Source organism: Zalophus californianus, chromosome 3 (assembly GCF_009762305.2).
Source record: "Zalophus californianus isolate mZalCal1 chromosome 3, mZalCal1.pri.v2, whole genome shotgun sequence".
NCBI lineage: Eukaryota > Metazoa > Chordata > Mammalia > Carnivora > Otariidae > Zalophus > Zalophus californianus.
The window spans coordinates 69,986,977-70,005,885 of record NC_045597.1 but is presented as its reverse complement, the minus strand read 5'-3'; the positions used below and the strand labels follow the sequence as shown (position 1 = coordinate 70,005,885).

Genomic DNA, 18,909 nt, shown 5'->3' with positions numbered 1-18,909 from the left:
TGTAAAGGCACCAAATAGAATCATTTTGAAAACCATTGTGGGTATTAATAAGAAATAGAAAGAAGTTAAAGGTTTCAGGGATCAAAGGGGACTTGTGGGCAACTATTTAAATTTACTTTTCTATTTGTACAGACTTCAGTATCGTACATTATAACATGTATCTCACCATTTTAATAGCATATATTAAAGTAATGATATTTCAGAATCAGGCCTCTTTTTTAAAAAGAATAGAATTTTCTTGCTGAAAAGGAGAAGGAAATTTAGCAAATAAGCTGGTTATGTTCTCTGACGAATTGAGAAAATATGATTTCACTCTATAGGACTAGATAGTCTTTATTAAAAGGAACTTTGCTTTTGCTTTATGAAGGAGATCAGGTGACACATTTTATTATCAGTCATCACATCTATCAAGTATGGATCTACACATACATATGCAGCAATATGCATATGACAAAACCATTCAGATTGTATTTTCTTCTGAGGACCTCAAAATTAAAGATGAAACATGTAAACCGTCAGCATTAGAAACAAGTAATATTTTTCAAGATGCATATATGTATGTAAAATAATTATCTAGTTCCATTATATATTTTCTGATACATACATTTGAAATATTTGTAACTGCAAAAAAGGGGAAACTCCAGATGTTTGCCTAGCTTTTTCTCCCTTACCATCTATGTTATCATTCAATTACTTAAACAAATTTTTGGTTGATTTCATTATCAATTTTTTATACTTTTGTTTTGTAATTTGATATTTGATTTATAGAATAACTGACACATATTCATCACCATTTCACAGGAGACACTAGTGGATGGGCGACTATATTTGGCACAGTCCATGGAAATGCTAATAATGTGGCATTAACACAGGAGTGCTGTAAGTGGTATTGATTCAAAGACTCAGTATCAGCTTTGCGAGCAACATGATTTGCGGTGCATGGATTTATATGGGTGGTGTGATAAATTCCCTTTGGAATTTCAATTTCAGTTCAATGTATTTCAATGGTCAACTGGTTTGTTGTCTGCCATGGGACTGAAGAGATGGAAGAAAACAGTATACTCCATTCATGCTCATTTTATGTATTAGCCTATGATTGCAAGAATACATAGATATTGAATAATTATGACAAATAATAAAGATCTTTTTCCCTTTAATTACTTTCTTCAGTAAAGATATTGAACACCAACTACTTTCCAGCCCCTATGTTAAGGACTGGGAGTACAATGATAAGAAAGATGTGGCCCCAACTCACAAATACTTCACACTGTAGCAAGAAAGACAAATCCTGATGGAAGCAGGGAAGGTACAATATAGTGTTAAACTGGGGCAATGATGTTTGCACAAGGGAATGTGGAAGCCTGTTGGAAGAAATGAAGGCTGTGCCAGGGGTGGGGAATGAACCACAGAGAAGATGACATTGAGATGGACTTAGAAGTCCCTGGATGAGGGAATGGGAGGAGGTAACAGGACAAGCAGGGAAACAAGATCTGCCAAACACTGAGGTAGGAAGGTGCAGAGCAGCTCCTGATGCCTTTTTTCCCAGTGGTTCTGAGTGCCTGGAGCAGAGGAGCTGGACCTAGAAGGTGAGGCCAGCCCATAAAGGGTTTTGGGTGCACACCTTGGACATTGGCCTCTACTCTGTAGATAGAATCATGTCTTTATACATATCTATATTACATACATGTGATTAATGTATACATAGGCACAATTATGTAGGTGTATATACAATTATATGTGTATATTATTATGTATATATAATGCATATATATTTAACACTATATTAATATTATATTATGCACTTTACAATACCAGTTTATAATCACCACTTATTATATGCTTTACTATACATACACAGGAGCATCATATATAAAAATTAGAAATTAAAAGATTAAAAATAAATATAACTGAAAGTTCTAATAGTTTCTTCCTGAACCACAATAAGTCATCTTGTACACATCCCATTGTGGAGATCACTGCTATACACAGTAGGCAACCACCCACCAAAATTGTGGGCTTATTTTCTTTTAATAAAGAGGAAGAAGCACATGATAAGGAGCGTTTGTGAGACTGATTCTTCCACCAAAATTCTAGAGAATGGATTAGAACAATGGTCCTCAGCCCTGGGCAACTTTTGCCCCCAGAGAACATTTGACAATTGTCTGGAGACATTTGGGTTGTCACAGCTGGTGGGTTGCTACTGACATCTAGTGTGTAGAGGTCAAGGATGCTGTTGTGCATCCTATGATGTATAGGACAGCCCCCCACAGTGGAGAATGGGCCTCCCCAAACGTCAACCTTGTCAAGGCTGAGGAGAAAGTGTGGTGAAAGAGATACTGATCATTATGTTTCCTGCAATACTTCAGATTAATACTCATAATCTAAAACCAGAAAATGTCAGTGAGAAAAGTTAAGATAGAGATACAAGATGCATTCCTGAAGAAGAATCCAGAGCCTGTGGGTATGACTGACTTGCAGGTGAGGGGGTCTATGTTCACACTGCTCATTTAGACAACAGGCTCAGCTTGGACTACATGGGATTCTTTTATTGGTAAATAAGAGTTTCGAACCCCAGGTTTTCAATCTAATAATATAACCACTATTTCTAATGTCAATAAACATTGAAGTAAACATTCTGAACTTATCTTTAAGAAGTTGAGCTAATTAGCATAAGCTTATAAACAACATAGAATATTTTCCAGAATTTTATACACTAGAATGTATCTTTTGAATTAAGCAGGTACTCAATAAAAGTTTGTTGAATTTACCAAAATTCAGTGACATTGATTTTAAAAAGTTTGGATAAAAGTGATTTAAAGGAAACAGAGCAATTAGAAAGAACTTATAAAGATTTAAATAAATAATAATAAACACAAAAGTTGGAAAATAATCCTCATGTTCTTAGCTCCCATCAAAACAATTACCCACAGGATCAGAGGCAAAATCAAGTGCTCCATAAATATCGCTTCTCTCTCTCTCTGTCACACACACACACACACACACACACACACACACAGTGATTATCTGTCCTTTGGGACAACTTGGCCTGGTTTCTCTGTAGATTTCTCACTCCTTTTATATGCCATTATCTTAATAATTATGTAAGTTTCTTCACAGTAAAATCTGAAGTTTTATTTTTCTTCTGAATGTTTCAGATAGATGGATCTTTGGTTCTCTCAGCTTCATAGCATCTATACAATTTTTATCTTCCACTATAACTTTATAGTAATGAAAAACAAAGAACCAAAATAAGAGGGAATCTGACTCGGATGATTTCAATAAGGAACAATGGAGGCTATGGCAGAAACTGCATCCCTCTCTTCTCCCAGCTCCAGAAGTTTGAAAGGGGAAAAAGAATGGAATTTAATTTTAATCAACAAGCATTTGTTGAACAACCTCTTTGTGTTATTCAATTCAATTAAATTGACTCAATTATACCTATTACAGATTTACTCCATCATAGTAATGTTTTTCATCGAAGAGAACTTAATCTTGCTTCACTATATGCTTTTTTGCCATTTAAACCTTTCTGTGGTTTCTTTCTAATCACTTATTAAGTGCCTCTGAAATGACCACTGGAAGCTAGAACTGAGATGAAACACCACATTAGTCTATATTTGACTAGGTGAGAAGTCTTGTTTGCTTTTATTATGGGCCCAAATTAGTGCAGTGAAGGTGTAAATGTTATACTTTTGATGAAGAGAGAACAATGTCATTTATTAGAGATAAGGTCATAATTAAAAAAAAGTATTTTTTTCCCAGTGAACTACTCTTTTGCCCCCTAGTTCTAAATCAGTATCCACAACGCTGTGACTGCAAAGGAACTGAATTGGAATGTGTAAATGTCGGCTTAAAGTCTGTGCCAGTGATTTCCAGCAATATGACATTACTGTGAGTAGAATTCACATCTTGCTGATATTTGCCTGTAAAGTCATATGGAAACAATGTAATCTAATCTAACCTCCCCTTGTTCTGTTTTATGTTACTTGTATACTAGCAAAATAATAGAAGCTCCCTTTAAACCACCAGCCATTAGGGACTTCCTCATGCTTCTTCTCCAAGGAAAACAGGTTTTAAACACTGAGTGTTAGATTAGCTTGAATATCATTTAACTCACAAATGTCTGTGGTCTGGAGTGTTTATTTCAGTTACTTTCTGATCTATTGTTTTTACTAAAGTGCCAGTACTGTACAACTAAAAATGGAAATAAAAAGGAAAACCACTAGCTTATTCTATCTCATTTTAAATAGCAGTAATTGTCCAAGATTGCAAAGATAGAAAAGATCCATGAAGCTAGCTGTGTTATCACTGTGCAAATTTTCCTGTACTTTGGAAAAATGCTTTGAGAGCCTCAGGAATTTGCAATCATGTTATAATTTGACCATGCATGAGTTGGTAAGGATTTTCTTTTTTTTTTTTTTAATTTATTCATTTGAGACAGAGAGAGAGAGAGAGAGAGAAAGCAGGAGCAGTGGGGAGAGGCAGAGGGAGAGGGAGAAACAGACTCCCTGCTGAGCAGGGAGCCTGATGTGGGGCTCAATCCCAGGACCTGGAGATCATCACCTGAGCTGAAGGCAGACGCTTAACCACCTGAGCCACCCAGGCATCCCAAGTTGGTTAGGATTTCCTGTTGGTTTGTTTTGTTTTGGGGTTTTTTTTGGGGGGGGGGTTGTTTTGTTTGTTGTATTCTGTTAAATTACCCAGAGAGTAAAGATGTTAAATCACCAAAGACATTCTAGTCTATCATACTAACTGGCCAGACTTGTCAAATGTGTGCAAACTGCTTTATTTTGCTTTATGGACTTCTCTTTCTCACATGAGGAAGTTTTCAGTTACCACAGTCATTTTCAAATATGTGTTAAGCAGCATGGAGTATCATTAAATATCCTGTTTTCAAGCATGCACTTTCTAGGAAAACTTTGTTTTGTCATTAAACCTGTAATGAAGTCTGTTTTACCGTTATTTTAGGTCTCTTAAGAAAAACAAAATTCACAGCCTTCCAGATAAAGTTTTCATCAAATACACAGAACTTAAACAGATGTAAGTAGCTATTAGTAGTGTCTTTATGAAGAAATCCTTGTGATGTTTTATTTAAGATGCCTTTTATCTTTTTAAGTAACATGAAATATAAACGATAACTTTTACCATGAAATTTATTTTTCCAAATGTAATTAAGATTGGGAAATTAAGCTTTGAAAACTAGCATATTATCTTTCCATTTCATAATTTAAAATAGCTGAATTGATTTTATTTAAGCTATTTTTAGAGAACTAAATTGGAGTTGAGATGAGGCATCTAAATAAGAAAACACATAGTTCCATGTGATTTTCCAAGATCATTTGGAAAATGACATTGTAGATTCAGAGGCACTAGATGTACTTTTTAATTTAAAGAGGAATGTTAGTATAGACCAGAATGATCAGATCATTTAAAACACATAATGAAAGGATACAGCCTATCTCCCAGGACAATAGGAACAAAACCACAATCTTAGTGAAATCAGCGATATTAGCATATCTGAGGAAAGAAAATGTTAATAAATAGAGCACAGTCAGCAGTGAAGAAATGGTAGTCAGCAAGAAACGAAGTATCAAGATGCCATCTTCCAAGAAAGAAAACCAGGATCTGGGAGACATAATCCCTAGAGAAGTCTCTACTGGAGGGCAGGGATGGAGTGTCAATTTCCACCATAACTAGCATGAACTATCTTTTGATGGATATTACCTTTGCTTTGATTCTCTGCTCACCAAGCAACATTATGATGACTGCATTAACTTCCCAAATTATTCATACTAAAGTATCTGGGCAGTTATCTTGGATAAGGTATAAGAACATTCCTATTGGTGGAATTGGATATCTCCTATTTAAATAAAGAAATTGAGAATATTCAACCTCTTGTGAGTTTGGTTACTATGTCAGTTCCTCTGAGCACAGCCACTCTGGGATAATGAAGAGATCAAATTTCTACACTTGCCAAGATGATCATTAGACTAGACTTAAAAATTAACAAAGTAATGTTGTAAAGCCCCTTGGCAGTACAATCATATTGTTTTATCCTTCAGCCTTCAGCATAGAAGGTTTCTAGAAATGTGAAATATGTTAAAATCTAGAAATGTAAAATATGGTAAAAGGAACAAAAATAATCTGATCTTTGGCTTATACTGGACAGACATATTTGGTTTAAAATGCCATCGACAATTCTATGCTGTTCATGAATTTAGGTACAGATTTTCTCATACAAGAAAAGAAGTCAATGAAGGAAGTCCATGAGTGAGGTGGAATCTTCTGTGAACAGAGATAATCATGCCTGGGTTTGATTACAGCCTTTGTAAATATCATCTTATATCTCTGTAAATACCATCCTGGTGGAGCATGTGATCATGTTGACATCGCCACCGTGGAGTAGCTGTGCACGGACTCTGGGTTTCCAGATTCCTCCAGAGAGGAAATCTTAACTATGCTGCTGCTAATCTTACTGAAAATTCTTAGAATCACCACATGTTCATTCTATGAATCAATATTGTGCTTGCAGTTGCCTGAATAATGCTCAAGAGTGGAAAAAAAAAATAGCACTAGCAGAAAGGAAAGAAAAAAGGCTCATGTTGTAGAGTATGTTTCAATTCTATGATCTAGAGTCGTAGAAATTTTATGAATTTTTAATTAAATCTTCTTATTATTCACAAGGCAACTAAAGTCTGCAATGGTTAAATGATTTAACTAGGATCTACAGCTAGTAAGTGGAAGAGACACATTTAGAACCCCTATCTTCTGATGCCTGATGCAGTGTTTATTTTATAATAACCAGAAACCAGAGATGGAAAGAAATCATTCTAGCATCAGATTGAATGTTCTACCAAGACATACTGTCCTAGACCATACAGAACTCCCTTCTCTACATTTCCCTCTAATTTGGGACAAGTTGACTTCTGAGAAGGCAGAGAGATCACCAGAAGATCAAACAAAGGAGAGTTAAATTTCAACTACTTAGACCAAGTCCTTTTGTGGACCACTGATCTATGTCAATAATATCTCTTGTAGTATCAGCTAGCCCACTTAAGGGAAGAACATGGAATCACTCCTTTTGATAATTCAGGCCCCAATTTTTCCTAGTGAAATAAAATAGGGATTAACCTTAATTGCCCAGAGCAGCTGGAAAATTCTCCAAATAAATGTTTACTTCTACTTTGTTTGAGAAAACCTAGGTGCCACATCATCATCCAGCAGAGGCTTTCTCGATGCGAGCTGCTATTTGATGCTTTCTAGGCAGGTTGATTCTCCTGGAGACTGAGAGAAAAGAGATCATGAGACCCTCATCAATAAATACTAAGTTATCTATTAAAGGCAAAACACAGCACAATTCTTTATATTTATATAACACTTTTTAAAGTTTACAAAGAATCCAACATTTGGAATTCTCATTTGGACTTTGATCCCCAAAATCTGTGAGGTGGGGGCAGACATCATGAGATCCTTTTAGAAATGAGGGTATCTACTCTGGAGAAGAGGGTTTGTTTGCCCAAAGGCAGTCAACTGACAAGTATTAGAGCTTGGTCTCAAAACTAGACCTCTGACTGTGGTCCTTTGGAAGCATGATCCAGTCTCAGAATATTGTTACTGTTGATGAAAACATCCATTAACCAAACTTTGATTTGAAAATAACTCAAGTTTTTTATAAGCATTACTCAAATACCACAAAGCAGCTCATGAGCTCATGAGTACCCCCAGCGCCTTTTCTCCCACTCTTCAGCAGCTCCTGCCACTCCTTCTCCAGCCCCAAGCCTTAGACATGCCCTTCCCTCTCCTGTCCTACACTTACCTTCTCCTTCCCTGTTCTGCATTACAATGGCCCAAATTACCATAGCAAAACCCAAACCATCCCCAGGAGAAGGCATCCGGGGAACAGACAACCCCCAGAACCCTTGGTAGCATTCATCAGGAGGGTAAAAGCTGAGAAAACCACATGTTCATTCATTCTTTCAACAAATATTTGTTGATACATGTGAGGTGCCACACACTGAGGACACCGTTGTAAACAACACCAAGAAAAGGCCTCTCTTCATGGAGCTTAAGGCACAAGGTCGGAGGTTAGACAATAAAATTGAAAATACATAGTGTGTTAGATACTGATTAGGGCCATGGAGAAAAATAAGCCAGGAAGGGAATGAGGGCGAGCTAAGGAAAAGAAATTTCAAAGAATGTTAATAAATTTTGTCCTGTCATTCACCTACATTTGCTTTACATGTAGTATTTAGAATAAATGTAATATTAACACTGTGATATGACCAAAGCAGGGTAGGAGAAAGCTCGCAACATTTCCTTTCTAAACTCTATATGCCCTAAGCTTACATTTGCTTTTTGGTGGCTACTTCATTCCCTTAACTCTTAGTGATCATGCTTCTAAAATTCCCAGTCTTGCGCCGTCGGTGTTTCTGCTAAGTGATGGCTACTCCATCCTGCATTTGTGCACTTGGCATTTGAGAGCTAGTGATGGGTCCGTAAATTATCCCTATTCCATTTCATCTTGTTAGAGTCAGCTTTTCTTATCAGAGTGTGAAGAACTTTTTGGAAAATTCAACATATTTACTATTCTTCCCAGCATTCTGTCATATGAAAATTAGATGAACCACCTTTCCCCATATCATGGAGTAAAATATTGAAGAAGACAGTGTCAAATACTGTTTCCTGAGCCCTTCATCATCATTGTTAAAATAATGTGTATTGTTCTTTATTTTGTCCATAAAACCATCATAAAACCATTTGATCAATGCCTGATAGACCTGTAAGCAATGTCAGCCACACATTCGTGTCGGACTGATCAGTTTTTCAAAGAAAAAAATCAAGTTGTTCTGACATGCCCTGATTCTCATGTAGTCCCCTGTTCACTTTCTCTTTGAGGCATTCACAGGCAGTGTCCTAAATAGCCTGTTCTGTGATCTTGCCCAGAACAAACATCAAACTCATCCTTCTCTGCACTGGGATATATCCTAAGAGATCACTGAATCTAACTTTGAGTGAGTTTGTGGTCTAGAAAGCTCTAAATATTCAGTGGATTGAGGTCATTTAGGCATCCAGAAAAATAAATTTATAAATCAAAATGAAAGTTTATTTGCCAGATGAATAAATGTTGTTCAACTTGTCTGAATGCGTTTACTATTGATCAGATTACTCATTTTAATAATCTTTTAAAATATCAAGAATTTCTAATATTGGGGGGAAGAAATTTAAGATGACCTTTCAGAGAAATAAAATATAATTTATAACATTGACTGTAATACTTTATCACCACTACCATGGAAACCAACAGCAGTTCTCCCCCCCATTATAACATAAACCTTATATAAATTAGAAATTCCTTCTTAAACATGGTTCTTGTTCAAGGCAATCACTGGCAACAAAATGTAGCTCAAGGAGTCTGCCTGGCTCATGAATACAAAATGTTGCATTAAAAAATGGCCTATAAACATGCATGTCATTAAAGCATTTATTTGCTTTAGTTTCAGGTACATAAATTCCTGGCGTTTCTGCTTGAAAAGTCCTGACAGCTGAAACAGCAGGAATTCATGAACCAGTAAGTTATTCTTAAAAGGCCATTCAATGTAAAGTATATCAAATGGGCTCATATCTCAGCTCTGAATAAAAAGAGGACACCACTTGCCAAATTGTCATGTTTCCAAATTTCCCCTCATATTCACCAAGCTTCTATTCTGCAAAGAAGAAAGGGGATACTACAGGATCAAGTTAAAATTCACTAGCCTAAGCCTGAGACAGGGGACTTGGGACTCTGGTTCTCTTTGGAGTGCCAGCAAGCTGAAGCCAAACCAAAAGACTAGAGGCTCTTCATTATTTAAGGAGTTGGAGTCTTAACTCATGTCAGGGAAGGCAGAGAGGCTGTACATGTCCAGTGAGTCATGCAGATCCAAAGCACAAAGTCAAATTCACAATTTATGACTGCCCATCTCTTCACGATTTTGAGAGCATGTAGGTAAAATGTGCATTCCACTTTTGAATTCATTATCTTGAATGAAATATAAATTGCACTAGTTAGGTGGTAAATCTTATATTTAAGAGGAACTTCAATATATCTATATTATGGTATTATATTCTTTTTCTATTTTCATTTATTGTTGTAACATAATTCATTATTTTAATTTTCATTACATCACTCAAGGGCTCTGAAATGCTAAAACAGATTTTGATCTGTGTGGACTCATTCTATTCGTAGCAGAACTTTAAAAGCAAAAGCACAATTTATGCTGCAATGGGAAGCATCTCTTCACAGACATGGTGATGGGGAGGAGGGTTAGAAGGGCATGCATGAGGTCTCCATGGGTTTCAGGTTTACTTTGTGGGATTGAAATTGATGCTTTGTGTATCTTTGGATGTAATGCACGTGCTCTGTAGAACCAGCCTTTTCCACTTGGTGGTACACAGAGAAAATGACAATATTTGTTTAACACTTAGGGTTATAGATGGGTTCGCTGATAATTGGGAGGTGATCTCTGCTTTACCTAGCTACCTGAATGGCTGAGGGTTTTAATATCCTGGCACACCTATAATGCTTTTGCTAGGGAATGAATAGTTACAGTACAGTCATATGCTCAAGGAGCACATGTTCTATGAACAGTTTTGCAGTGAAGTATCATAACAGTTAAGAAGGTGTTGTGCAAGATTTTAGGAACCGAAGCAAATAAATATAAGAGATAGGGAAGCCATTCAAAAGACTATGTAGTCATTAGTTACTATTATTAGTGGAAATTTCCTGCTCTTAAATACCTCTAGAAAATATGAATTCAAGGCTAAACTCATTGTACAATGAACACAGGAAATGGAAATTATTTACTTAGATACTCCCAACTTAGATATTATTGAATAATACTCTATTGCTAAATTGCTTCAGGGGTTAAGTAAATCATGACCCTGTGAGCTGAAGTTGATGTACTAGCCCCAGTTTAACTACTCATGCCATTTGTGACCTTGAGCACCTTATTAACTCCCTTTGTGCTTCTTGCTCTGCATCTCAAAATAGAAAAGAATAAGACTTGCCCTCTCCTTTTTCCGTGGGAATAGAATGAAGAGAAATGGGGAATTAAAGTTGGAACCCTGTGCTGAAAAAAATAAAGCTCAACAGTGAGACTGGTTGGTCTCACAAGGGGCGTATCTCTTGCAAGTCAGAATAAGAAAACTGTGAAACAAGACCACTTGGCTCCTCAAACTCATCACACAGGAGCTCAGCGGTGCAAACCAGAGATGCCTGAATCTCACTGCATGGGTGCCAGTGGGACAGGAACATTGGCTAGGTTCACAGCCATCTCTCATGGGCAACACCTCTACTGCTCAATATAAGAATAGGACTTGGGACTTTATAAGCCAGTTTCACAAAATGTCTTTTCGTTGAAGAAAGTGGAGACCACATTCAACAACTTGATAAAATACAAAACACCTAAACCATAATCACATGACTCTTCTATCTTATTCCTACCAGATTTCTTCAGCATAACTGTATTACACACATTTCCAGGAAAGCATTTTTTGGATTACATAACCTGCAAATATTGTAAGTAACTTCTTTATAATTATGAGTAAAATTTTAAGTAAAGATTAGAAGGGTAGAATGATCATTTTTAAAGGCTTGACTTGGCTATAGTAAAATGGGAGGAATTGGGTATCATGAAGTACTTAGATTAGTTATTATGCTAAAAGAATTATTAAAAGATTCCTAGTTTTATCAGTTACGAAGGCTCTCCTTAACCTTGTCTTCTCAAGTTTGGGTCATTTCCACAATATTTTAGCGTTTTATTTTTGCTAACCCTCGCTAACTTACCTATATATTTTCTTAAAATGCTAGTCTACTAAGGATGTGACCAAAAAGAACAAAAGCAAGAATAACCTACTCTTATACTCTTAAAAAATATAATATTCCGACACACAACTTTTGGCCATTTTGCTGGTCCTGGCCCTGGTGTTGCACACACTAGGCTTGTTATCTATATCTCCTAGTTGTTCCTGGATTTCTCCCCCTCTTCTTATCCAGTTGGGTGCTGTCAGAGACAGATGTCCATACTCCATAATCATCAGCAGCAGCTCATATTCTAATTATATGTGACTAAAATGGAGTATTGAGTTTGCCTAATTGACTTGCTCATGCTATTTATAGGTATCTCAGCCACAACTGCATTACAACTCTCAGACCCGGAGTATTCAAAGACTTACATCAGCTAACTTGGCTGTAAGTATTCTAGCTTTTTCTTCCCCCACAAAAGATCAGTCTTGATGATATACATCAATGCTTATAGTTTCCATCTATTTATGTATCTTGTTTATTATACTCATTTTTCTGACTGTCACATAATCTGGAGCACTTTACCCAAGCAATTCAGATAATGGCATGCCAAATGGTAGTTATGTGCAAAGAAATCTGTGCCATGCTCTTTCAGGAAGTTTCCTGAGTCCATCCAGTGTTTACCTATTCCAGCATTTCTCAACCTCAACTCTGTTGGCATTTGATCCAGATAATTCTTTGACGAGGGGGGTGTTCTTGTGTATTTGGGGATGTTCAGCAGCACCTGTGATCCCTACCCCAGTTGATGCCAGTAGTCCTGATTCCCAGAGTTATGACAACCAAAAATGTCTCCAGACATTCTCAAATGTCCCCTGACCTAGAAAGTAAGCAAGGTAAGGGCTTTTTTGATTTCCAGAACATTCATAGAAAAGTCTGAAAATATGGTAGTTTGTGGTGTTTCATTACTTTCCAGGCTGAGCCACCAGCTCCATACTGAGGAGTCTCACATCAGACGTTTGTGTTTTCATCAGAAAAATGAACGTCAGGCAGTTAGAAGGCTCTATGTGTCAGTTTGCCCATTTCCTGTAGGTTGGCCTGGCCTAGTGGAAAAAGCCAGAACTTCAATTCATCCAGATCCTGTGTATGCCGTGGTCCTATGCTTAATGTTCCAGGCAACTTTCTTAATCTTCCGAGGCTGCTTTTTTCCTCATCTGTAAACTATAATCACAGTTCCTTTCTAAGAACAATGTTGTGAGGTTAAATCACAGGGCATATATAAACTGCCACATGCAGAGCTCCTGGCATATAGTAGGTGCCCGATGTCACTCCCTTCTCCAACTCTTACCCTCAGGGACCCCTGGCTTCAAAGGCACAAGAAAAAAGAAGGCATATTTCCCTTTAGTCTGTTTCTTTCTAGGAAAATACCATGTATCATTAGAAACGGTGATTTGAATATATGAATATTCTCGCTCTTTCACCCTCAAGGCTCCTAATGAGTTTGTTTGTGCAGACCTTATTAAATGCATCATTTGAACACTGTGAGACCAAAGAACTATTTGTGATTTCCTAAGAATTTTTTTTTCCTCATTCGCTCTTCATTCAGTCAATCAGTAGGTCAAAGCATTCACCAAGCCTGTATTCAGCCAATTAATAATTCAGCTTGTGCCGGACCCAAGTATCCAGAGGTGAAGCATATGACTCAGGTCTTGAAGTCCAATGGGAGGTGGATGCAGGCAGAGAAAACAGTCAGGACAGAGCTCATAAGGGCTGGGACGGGGGTGGTAAGAATTTGGAGGAAAGAGCCAGGGTGAAGGATGGGGGCCAAGTGTGGACGGGCAGGAAGGAAGAGAGCAGGTGTTGGGGGAGACATGATTGTCGTGGGCCTTTTCTTGTTACCTGGTTTTATTTCACAGATGCCTCTAATGCTGGAAATGTTTGTGATATGCTTTTTTCAGAATTCTAGATGACAATCCAATAACCAGAATTTCACAGAGGTTGTTTACTGGATTAAAGTCCTTGTTTTTCCTGTAAGTGTTCATCTACCCTTCAGTACCTCTGTCTATAAACTGCAAAAACATCTAACACTAGCTTACAAAAAAGAGCTTTAAAAAAACTCAGGCCGGCTAGCATTTTTATTAGTCAAAACCTTTCCTGTATGTCCAGCCACAGTTACTGTTGTGATTTCCTGGCCATGGTATATTTTAAGCCTACTGGTTGATTGCTTTTTGATCTCCTTTAATATCCTTTAATCCTAAGGCATGTTTGACTTGCAGTGGTTAACCAAAGATAGTATTCATTTTTATCTCCTAACTACATTTAAATCTATCAGAATCTCCCGGGAGTTCAGCTCCGACTACATTTTTAACAGAGGGAAATGTGCTTTTGCCCAGCGAGAGTCACTAAAAATTCCAAATTCTTTGTCCCACCAACAGAGCTGTTCTCATAATTACATTCTCTCTGTTTACTAATACACTGAAATGATTTATCAGCAGGGGATTATTATGTTCCTTTATAGTTGATCGTATAGCATCATTATTTTTCCATTCGTCAAAAGGGACCACAATATCATAAATTAATTGTGCAGTTTAACATGCTGATGGGTTGTTTTCCTTCCCCCAGTGCCCCCTGCTACCACTTCTTAGCTTTAATGCAGTTTGCGATGTGGCCCTTTAATACTGTAAGTGATTAATGTTTCCCTTAAAAAAAACCTCCAGATGTAGGATGCTAGAAATGATTGCAAATCTGAAGTTTACAAGGAAAATTACCATGAACTTCAAAATTATTACTCAACATATACTTTTGTTTCATCTCATAAAATTAAACTGTACAATGTTTATTCCCAGGTTATATATATCATACTTTTGTGTTCATAGTTTCTTTGACATCTGCTTCCTTTTCTGTGCCATTTGCATATCTAGACATCATTTTGAAGAGGTAGTTATGTCTGTATTCTTTATCCGGCTGTGTTGATTTTAGCATGCAAGTTTCCGAATTGTGGAAATAGTAAAAATGCTGTTCTTAAAGTGGCATATCATTTTGTTTCTAATTAACATCTTCTTTGTGTAAAGGTCTATGGTTAATAACTACTTAGAAGCCCTTCCCAAACAGATGTGTGCCCAAATGCCTCATCTCAATTGGATGTGAGTACGCATTTAGGAGCTAATTTGTTCTTCATCCAGATTAAGGAAACTAGACCCGAAGTTAATTCATGATTACATAAAAAGCCCATTGGTGATCTTTCCAAAACCCGAATCCAATTATGTTATTTCCTGGTTTAAAACTCTTTTGAGAATTCCACTGGGTGTGCAGGTCAAATTCAGAATTGCCCCTTGAGCACCCAAGGCCCCCATTTTCTATCCCTTCCTCCATATAGTCTACTACCCTGTTCCTCCTCCTCACGAGTCTTCCTTCCAGATGCACCAAACTGCTATAATCAATTCCCTGGGCACATATTATTCCTTCAATTAGAAAAGTCTTGCTCCTTTATTCTTTTGGTTAACCCCAACATCTCCTTCAAAAGTCAGCTTAAACATCCCCTCCAGGAGGCCATCCCTGACACGTCAGTCAATTTTATTGCCTGCTTCTCTGCCTCCTTTATTTACACTATGGACAGACGTCCACCATGCCACCTGGTCCCTACATGGCACACCTATCGTGCTATCACTATCACAGAACCATTGGTTTACTTGTCTGTCCCTACCGTTCTGTAAATTCTACGAGGGCAGAAACCCACCTTGGGATTTATATCTCAGCATTTGTACAATGACCAGCACATAATAACTGCTCAACAAACCTTTGTGAAATGAATGTGCTAAACCATTTCCACTCCTTGTTAACTTTGAGCCAATACTTGTTTAAAACATTTAGTTGGTTTACTTCATGGCTTCACTACCACTACTCCCCATTCCTGCCACCTTCATCTTCACGGTCTCCTGAGACAGGCAGTATTGTCCCATGCAGATATCTCTTGCCCTGTGAAATGCTGATTGTACTGTCCCCAGAACTCTCCTCATTGTCAAATCAGGGGACTCAATACTCATAAGATGATAAAACGGTAGTGCCTCAGCTTTTGATCCTTTCTGAGCTAGCCTTACAATTACTTGTTACAACTATTAGGTGCCCTTGTGTTTATTTACTGACATGCATTTATTTATTTATTTATTTATTTATTTATTTATTATTTATATACCTGTTATCAAAATACTTTTAAGGCAACAGAGGTCTTATGTAGATGTGCCACTGCCGAAAGGGAAATAATGGTCTGATCAACATGAGAATAAAACGTGTTAAGAATAGGTGAGAAAAAACAACTTAGAAAACACATGAGCACATCTGCACAATGAGAAGCAAACAGGAAATGGTGAAGGTAGCAAAAAAAGATCAGGGCCCAGGCCCGTTCCCCAAAATGGACATCGGCAACCAAGAGGAGATCGGGAACCAGCGTCAAAACCCTGGGTTCTGGCATACTCATGGTCACTCAAGCCTCCTTCAAACACTAGGGAAAAATGTAGACACCCAGTGAAAATATGTTGTTAGGAAGATAGTCTGCACATGGAAAAAGGCCTTTAAACCAATAGGACAGAGAACTGAGAGGTCAGACCCAAAAAAATCCCATAAGGCAGAAAAAACTGCCCTGGCCAGGCTTCTCCTCCATCACTTGCCATCAATAGGGCTATGCTCTCAACTCTTTACTGTTATACTTGTGAAATGTAAAAACATTTATTTCCATTCCATTCAACAATATTTGGATGTTAAAAAAAAGATTTTATTTATTTATTTATTTATTTATTTATTTATTTATTTCACAGAGAAAGAGTGAGAGCAGGAACACAAGCAGGGGGAGTGGGAGAGGGAGAAGCAGGCTTCCCGCCGAGCAGGGAGCCCGATGTGGGGCTCGATCCCAGGACCCTGGGATCATGACCTGAGCTGAAGGCAGACGCTTAACGACGGAGCCACCCAGGCGCCCCATATTTGGACCTTTAAGAGAGTATAGTGTTTATTATTTTAATCACAGTATTTTAAGGATGAAAAATGTATCAAGTTCCTACAAGACCACCTGGATGGCTATAAAATAAAACTTAAAAGGGAATGACAAAAGGATTGGTGATTTTAGTGTTAATGTGAGAAATGTTCAGAAGCAGCAATATAGCTATTGTCATATATATGGAGGATTATAGGAAGCAGACTATAAAAAGAAGTTAGGAGACTTGGCAGGAAAGTTGCCTCTGTCTCATTCCTTGGCGCTGCTGGGAGTGGCAATGTCAGAGTGCTCCCGAGGGGGGTTCCCTGATGGTGGGATGCCACTGCCATAAGGGATCACCAGCAGGATGTAATCATTCTGCCAGTGCTTCTCCAGTGTCAGCACTCATCGCAAACAACATGAGGACTAGTTAAGACCGCAGTTCCTTCGCAATGACGTGGATGGAATATCATGCTAAGTTAGATAAATCAGTCAGAGAAGGAAAAATACTGTATGATCTCACTCATAGGTACAATTTAAGAAACAAAACAAATGAGCCAAGGTAAAAGAGAGAGAGAGAGAGAGGGAGAAGCCAAGAAACAGACTCTTAACTATTGAGAACAAACTGATGGTTACCAGAGAGTGGCTGGGCGGGGGGATGGGGAAACCAGGTGATGGGGATGAAGGAGGGCACTTGTGATGAGCACCAGGTGTTGTATGGAAGTGTTGAATCACTATATTGCACACCTGAAACTAATATAATACTGTATGTTAACTATACTGGAATTAAAAAAAAAAAAAGACCTCAGTCCTAAGGACTGGGGTGGAGCCCGAGAGTTTGCATTTCTAAGAAGTCCCCAGGTGACTCGGAGGGCTGTCCCAGCCACACTGGAGCAGGGCGACAACCAGCTGCAGGATCTCAGAGGCATGGTAGAGAGAGCGGGCATTTCGTCTCTGGGTTTCGGCACCAAAAACAAAATACAAGAAAGAGTAGCCACTTTCCATCATGCAAATGGATACATATCCTGACTCTGGTGTTCAGTATCTGGAAGATAAATTTGCTTGGGTTTCTCCTTTAGCAAAATAGAGACAAAAGTATCTACGTGATGTCAGTGAAATGTGAGAATATAAGGATCTATGATGCCATGGTTTAGTGTCTAGGCTTTCAATACAGAGAGATCTGGGTTAGAAGGTCAATTCTACCATTTACCAGCTGTGTGACCAGAAATTAAGTGAATTCCCAAGAGCCTCACATTCCTAATTTGTTAAATGGGTGGGGAGGAGGGGGAGAAATAATACCAATTTTGCAGGAATGCTGTTATGCACTCAGAACAGTACCTGACACCATAAAAGTCTAATAAATGGTAGTTACCATTATCATGGTGGCAATATAATGATAATTAATAGCATGGTATCTAGCACAGAGAGACACTCACGAAATATTGGGCTGCCCTTTCCCTCAATTTTATTAAGTTTGAATATTAATTGGAAGGAGAAAAGAAGCATAATATTAATTGTATTATTAACCCTACGATAATTAGGAAGAAAGCATAAAAATTGGAATGAGGAAAAAATAAAGTTCAGAACTGTTATATCAACAAAAAGTGCCTGTAGACATGTGATTTGTGCAAAAACATTAAAAATATTTCTCCTCCATGCCTTTTAGGGATTTGGAAGGCAATGGGATAAAACATCTTAGGAATTCCACCTTTCTCTCATGCAATTCACTCACGGTGCTGTAAGTATACAATGGAAATCAGTAAAGATGGGAAACCCAATAGATTTGGAAGTCAGAAGAAAACACTGACAAGGAATTTTAAAGTAGTGTTTTGTTTACAGCCTCGGTCTGAAACTGCAGTCCTAGAAAACGCACACATAGATTTATCAGTTTTGATGGTGGGGCCCAGGCTTCAATGTAGCTGCCCAGCCTCTAGGTCTCCAGCTGCTCTGCTTCTTGCTGAGGGCAATTACTATTTCCATGCATCCTCTCAGCTGAGCTGACGTCTAACCCTGTGATCACCAAGGAAATGAGATAATGTGTGTGCAAACGGTTAGCTCTACAACAATTAGCTGTTACTGCCAGTGAACAATTACCCCTTGATGTCTCTTCTTTCTCGCTAAAGAAAAAAATAATAATTTTATTCTTAAGGGAAGAATATCTGATGTATTC

At 37.8% G+C, this 18,909-nt stretch overlaps 1 protein-coding gene across 1 annotated transcript in view; it reads left to right on the top strand.

Annotated features, from left to right (window-relative positions):
- RXFP2 (relaxin family peptide receptor 2) overlaps positions 1–18,909 on the top strand; it is a 63,998-nt gene that overhangs the window by 25,983 nt on the left and 19,106 nt on the right. Inside the window, exons 3-10 of the mRNA XM_027590487.1 lie at positions 802–879; positions 3,786–3,891; positions 4,969–5,040; positions 11,483–11,554; positions 12,155–12,226; positions 13,735–13,806; positions 14,848–14,919; positions 18,406–18,477. Coding sequence (XP_027446288.1) covers positions 802–879; positions 3,786–3,891; positions 4,969–5,040; positions 11,483–11,554; positions 12,155–12,226; positions 13,735–13,806; positions 14,848–14,919; positions 18,406–18,477 — 616 coding nt within the window. The remainder of the gene's footprint in view (positions 1–801; positions 880–3,785; positions 3,892–4,968; positions 5,041–11,482; positions 11,555–12,154; positions 12,227–13,734; positions 13,807–14,847; positions 14,920–18,405; positions 18,478–18,909) is intronic.